The 5156-nt window shown below is 57.5% G+C and overlaps 1 protein-coding gene across 1 annotated transcript in view; it reads left to right on the top strand.

Moving 5' to 3' along the window:
- SNORC (secondary ossification center associated regulator of chondrocyte maturation) overlaps positions 1 to 3882 on the top strand; it is an 8773-nt gene extending 4891 nt beyond the window's left edge. The window contains exons 2-3 of the mRNA XM_004389483.1: positions 3463 to 3645; positions 3773 to 3882. Coding sequence (XP_004389540.1) covers positions 3463 to 3645; positions 3773 to 3882 — 293 coding nt within the window. The remainder of the gene's footprint in view (positions 1 to 3462; positions 3646 to 3772) is intronic.
- The last annotated feature ends 1274 nt before the right edge of the window (positions 3883 to 5156 follow it).

The following is a 5156-nucleotide window of genomic DNA, read 5'->3' as shown; positions in this document are numbered from 1 at the left end:
AGCACTTACTGATGAAGATCAGAGACCACAGCCTTCAGTATGGATTACACCTCAACATAAAGAAAACAAAAATCCTCACAACTGGACCAATAAGCCACATCATAATAAACGGAGAAAAGATTGAAGTTGTCTAGGATTTCATTTTACTTGGAGCCACAATCAACATCCATAGAAACAGCAGGCAGGAAATCAGAGGACACATTGCATTGGGCAAATCTGCTGCAAAAGACCTCTTTAAAATGTTAAAAAGCAAAGATGTCACTTTAAAGACTAAGGCGCACCTGACCCAAGCCACGGTATTTTCAATCACCTCCCTCATATGCATGTGAAAGCTGGACAGTGAATAAGGAAGACTGAAGAAGAATTGATGCCTTTGAATTATGGTGTTGGTGAAGAATATTGAATATAGCATGGACTGCTAGAAGAACAAACAAATCTGTCTTGGAAGAAGTACAGCCAGAACGCTCCTTAGAAGTGAGGATGGCGAGACTTCATCTCACATACTTTGGACATGTTATCAGGAGGGACCTGTCCCTGGAGAAGGACATCATGCATGGTAAAGTAGAGGGTCAGTGAAAAAGAGGAAGACCCTCAACAAGATGGACTAACACAGTGGCTGCAACCATGGGCTCAAGCATAATAAGTATTGTGAGGCTCGTGCAGGACCGGGCAGTGTTCCGTTCTGTTATACACAGGGTCGCTATGAGTCAGAACTGACTGGACGGCACCTGACAACAACAAAAACAACCATCTGTGTTGCTGAAACCTGTCCACCATGGGTGAGCCTGCTAGTGTTTGAAATAAGTGGCCTAGCTTCCAGCATCACAGCAATCTGCAAGCCACCACAGCAGGACAAACTGACAGACGAGCGGTGGACAACAGCCACCTGTGCACCTCCCTTCTCTCTCTCTCTCTCTCTCTCTCTCTCTCTCTCTCTCGTCTGTCTAAATGCTGAACCATTTGAGAGTAAGTTGCAGACATCAGGCCCCTTCGCCCCTAGATACTCCCAAGAAGGCATTCTCTTAGGTAACGGTCAGTTAACAAAACCAGGACGTTAACACTGATACAGCACTGTTGTCTAAGCTACAACCTTCTTCAAAGTTCACCCATTCATCCCACAACGCCTTTCACAGCAGTGTCCCCCCACCCAGCAACATGCATTGCACTTCGTGGTTGTGTCTCCTTAGTCTCTCATCTGGAGCATTCCTCGACCTTACTTGGCTGTTTGTGACCTTGACATTTTTGAAGAGTGCTGTGATTTTCTGACTGTCCCTGAATTTGGGTTTGGTTTGAATTATGGGGTGGAGCCCGGAGAGCGGTGGAGCCCTGGGCCGCAAGTGGTGGATTTGCCCAGGGTGGGCCCTGTTGGCAGGAAAGTCCCAGAAGCCCCTATCTCCTCAGGACGCCCCCTTCAGGAGGGGTGACCGCAGAAAAGGGCAGAGGTCTGGCTTGTCTCTGGGCCCCTGCTCTCAGGGAGTGTCTTAGTCATCTAGTGCTGCTATAACAGAAGTACCACAAGTGGATGGCTTTAACTAACAAAGATAAATTCTCACAGTCTAGTAGGCTAGAAGTCCAAATTCAGGGCGTCAGCTCCAGGGGAAGGCTTTCTCTTTCTGTTGGCCTTCTCCTCAATCTCCCCCCGGACCAGGAGCTTCTCCATCCAGGGACCCTGGATCCAAAAGATGTGCCCTGCTCCTGGTGCTGCTTTCTTGATAGTACGTGGTCCCCAACTCTCTGCTTGCTTCCCTTTCCTTTTATCTCTTGTAAGATAAAAGGTGGTGCAGGCCACACCCCAGGGAAACTCCCTTTACATTGGATTGGGGATGTGACCTTAGTTAGGGTGCTGTACAATCCCACCCTAATCCTCTTTAACATAAAATTACAATCACAGAATGGAGGACAACCACACAATACTGGGAGTCATGACCCAGTATTTCCCCAGACAAATTGATACACACATTTTTGGGGGGACATAATTCAATCCGTGACAGGGAGGGAGCCTGCAGGGAAGAAAGTGGCCAAGGGACCGGAAGGCCTGCCAGACCCACATTGGCCCTGGAAGTTTCCAGGGAAGTATGACCTGTGACAGCATCGTCAGGGGCTGCAGACCCTACCACCGGCAGTCGCCTCTGAGGCCTCCCTTCTCTTAACCAGAGCCCTGGTTTTCTCTCCAACAGGGATAATGGCATTTCCTACAGCCAAGTAGCTGGAGGAGTCAGAGACCTGGTGTGTCTTGGCCCATGCCAGGGACCTGCTTGGGGCTGAGTGTCCCTGAGTCACAATCAGGATTAGGGCATTGGCCGGCCCTGACCCTGCGGAAGCTGTGATGTCCATGGTCAGGGCTGGGGTGGAGAGGTCTGGAGCCCACCTTCCATCTGGCTTGAACTTCACTGGTTTCTGGGGGCTCCATCTGGTTGTTTGGGAAGGCGGATGGGCCCAGGGTTTGGGTGGCTCTGTGGGACTCCTCAGGCCAGGTTCCATGATAGGGTGTGGGGTGAAGGGCAGGGGGTTGAATGGGATGGTGCTTGGGCCAAGGTGGGAGCTGGGGTTGTTACGTAGGCCTCTCAGCCTGTGGTTCTTGCTGGGACCTGACAGTGTCTCCTTCCTGCTCTCTGGGGCCCCAGGTACCCCCAATCCCATGGACAAAGAATGGCTGGGGTGCGGAGGCTGCTCAGGGACTGAAGTGCTAACTGACCCTCCCCAGTGGGTCTTCCCGACTTTCACCTGGGGCCACCCTTCACAGAACACAGACACCCTGCCCACCTGCCCTGCTGTCTGGGGGCAAAGGCAGCAGTGCGGGCTCCCCAGTTTCTTAGGATAGGGGCCTCTGGAGCTTCAATGCCTCAGACACGTGGGGGCGTGTGGTCCCTGGGTCCCTTGTCCTGTGGCTGACCATGGCTAGGGAGGATGACCCCTGGGGTCGCGAGCGGATGTCTCCTTCCATCCCCTGCAGCAGTGCTGCCTCGTGGGGCCTGGTGGGCAGGGACCATGTTTGCTGGCAGGGCCGCACCTTCCCAGCCTCTAAGAGGCTCTTCCTCAGGCCCTGCTGGGGTGGGTGGGTTCTCGCAGGTGTCATCTCACGCAGGTGAACTACCCCATCTGACCTACAGTTCAGATGGGGGTATGGAGCTCTGCTAGGAGAGGTGAAGTGCCCCAGCTCCTGGTGTGGGGCTCGGGATGGGGGTGAGGCCACGCCCCTCGTCCTCCTCTGCCCTGCAGCTCTGCTTCCAGCCCTCGTTCTCTGGCTTTTACCGGACAGGGCCTGCTGGTCCCTTCACTCTCTCCCCATCGCCCCTCATCTCTCATCGCACAGGCTGGGGTCAGCTTCTTGGCATCAGTTGTCTCATCTGTGAAATGGGACCATTGTGAGGAGCCCCAGAGCCCACCACCTGCGCTGCCCCCGCCCCGCCAGTGACCCGCGGGGCAGTGTTCTTGTCCCACCGCCTGTCCTTGGCTTTGCAGCCGAGGGCCCGCAGGAACAGGCGCCAACGCTGTGGAACGAGCCCGCAGAGTTGCCGTCGGGAGAAGGCCCAGCTGAGAGCACGAGCCCTGCCTGGGAGCCCGCGGCCACCGGTGACCCGGCCGCCACCGCCGCACCAGGCCCGGAGGACAGCACCGCGCGAGAGCGGCTGGACCAGGGCGGCGGTAGGGAGGGGCGGCGGTAGGGAGGGGCGGCGGTAGGGAGGGGCGGGGCCCGGGGAGGGGCGGGGCCCGGGGAGGGGCGGGGCCCGGGGAGGGGGCGGAGCAGCTTGACCGATTCTTCGTCCTCCAGGCGCGCTGGGGCCAGGTGCCATCGCCGCGATCGTCATCGCCGCCCTGCTGGCCACCTGCGTGGTGCTGGCACTTGTGGTCGTCGCGCTGAGGAAGTTTTCCGCTTCCTGAAGCCAATAAAGGGGCCGCGCCCTGCCTTGCGCGAGTCGCTGCACCCACCTTGCGCCCGTGTGTCTGCTCGTGTGTGCGCGCGCCTGTGCGAACGTGTTGCAACGGGGTGTGAGTGCAGCTGTGCTCTGAGAGCGGAACGGCGCGCAAGGATGCCGCGTGTGGTGCCCAAATGCGGGGGCACGGGGTGGGCAGGTGGAGAGTACACGTGTGTCCACGTGCGCCAGGGCGCGTTCCTGTGGGCCAGGCCTGAGCGCGGGGCGCCGCGGGTGTGCAGGAGCGCGTGTGGGCCGCGCCCCCAGGGGCACGGGGGTTCTCGCGGCCTCTGCCAGGGCCCTGGAGCAGGGCTGCCCGGCCGCATGGCAGTCCCCAGGCCCTGCCACTGCCACTTGGTCCCTGGCAGCCCAGGGACCCAGAGAGTGGCCAACTGAGAGAAGGGGGACACCGGAGGCAGGGGAGGTGGGATGGAGCCCTGGGCCGGGCTGAGAGATGGAGGGTGGGCGTCTGTCGGGGCTCCGGACCAGAGGCCGATTATTTTGGGGGCCATGGCCCGTCTGCGGGGAACCCTTTACCCCTGGGAGCCCCAGGAGCCGGCCATCGGGCCCCTACCCCTGGCCGGCCTGGGCTCCAGTGGCATTTGACAGGAGCTTTGCCTGAACAGGGACAAGGGGGCAGCTCCACAGGGTAAGGCTCCTTGAGGGGAAAACAGCAAAATGCCTTTTCAAGAGGGCCTCTCCTGGATTTCACCTGGCTTTGAGTGTCCTGGGTTGAGGGAGGGAGGAACCGCTGGGGCTATCTCTTCCTACCCGGCGCCTTGGTCCTGGACAAGCCCTGGGCTTTTGATCAGTTGTCATATGCTTCCCAGGAATCTCCTTTTATAATTAGGAAAAAAGAGATTGAAAATAGTGGCTGCCACTTGGCACAGCAGGGAAGAAGCCAGAATCTCGAGGCCGGAAAGGGACTGTTGTAAACCCTGAACCAGATGGGTGATGATTTCATATCTTGGGCTAATGGAAAACCCTGTTAGTGGGGGTGTAGGTGGAGGAGGGGGTGTCCTCCCTTCCTGCCTCCACCCCTGCCTCTTCCTGTCTGTTTCCCATTGTCTCTAGTAACTCATTTGGCCTCTTTGGTTTCCATGAGCTCCTGACTGCACCTTCTCCTGCACCCATTTTCTCCCCCTAGACCCCGTCAACGAGCATCTGTAGTCCTCTACGCACTCTCAAACACATAGGGGGCACAGGTCCCATCAAGTCAGCGTTCCCAGCTCCCCACACCAG

Source organism: Trichechus manatus, unplaced genomic scaffold (assembly GCF_000243295.1).
Source record: "Trichechus manatus latirostris isolate Lorelei unplaced genomic scaffold, TriManLat1.0 scaffold00249, whole genome shotgun sequence".
Classification (NCBI taxonomy): domain Eukaryota; kingdom Metazoa; phylum Chordata; class Mammalia; order Sirenia; family Trichechidae; genus Trichechus; species Trichechus manatus.
The sequence above is the reverse complement of the archived record's forward strand: the minus strand, read 5'-3'. Positions and strand labels throughout refer to the sequence as shown.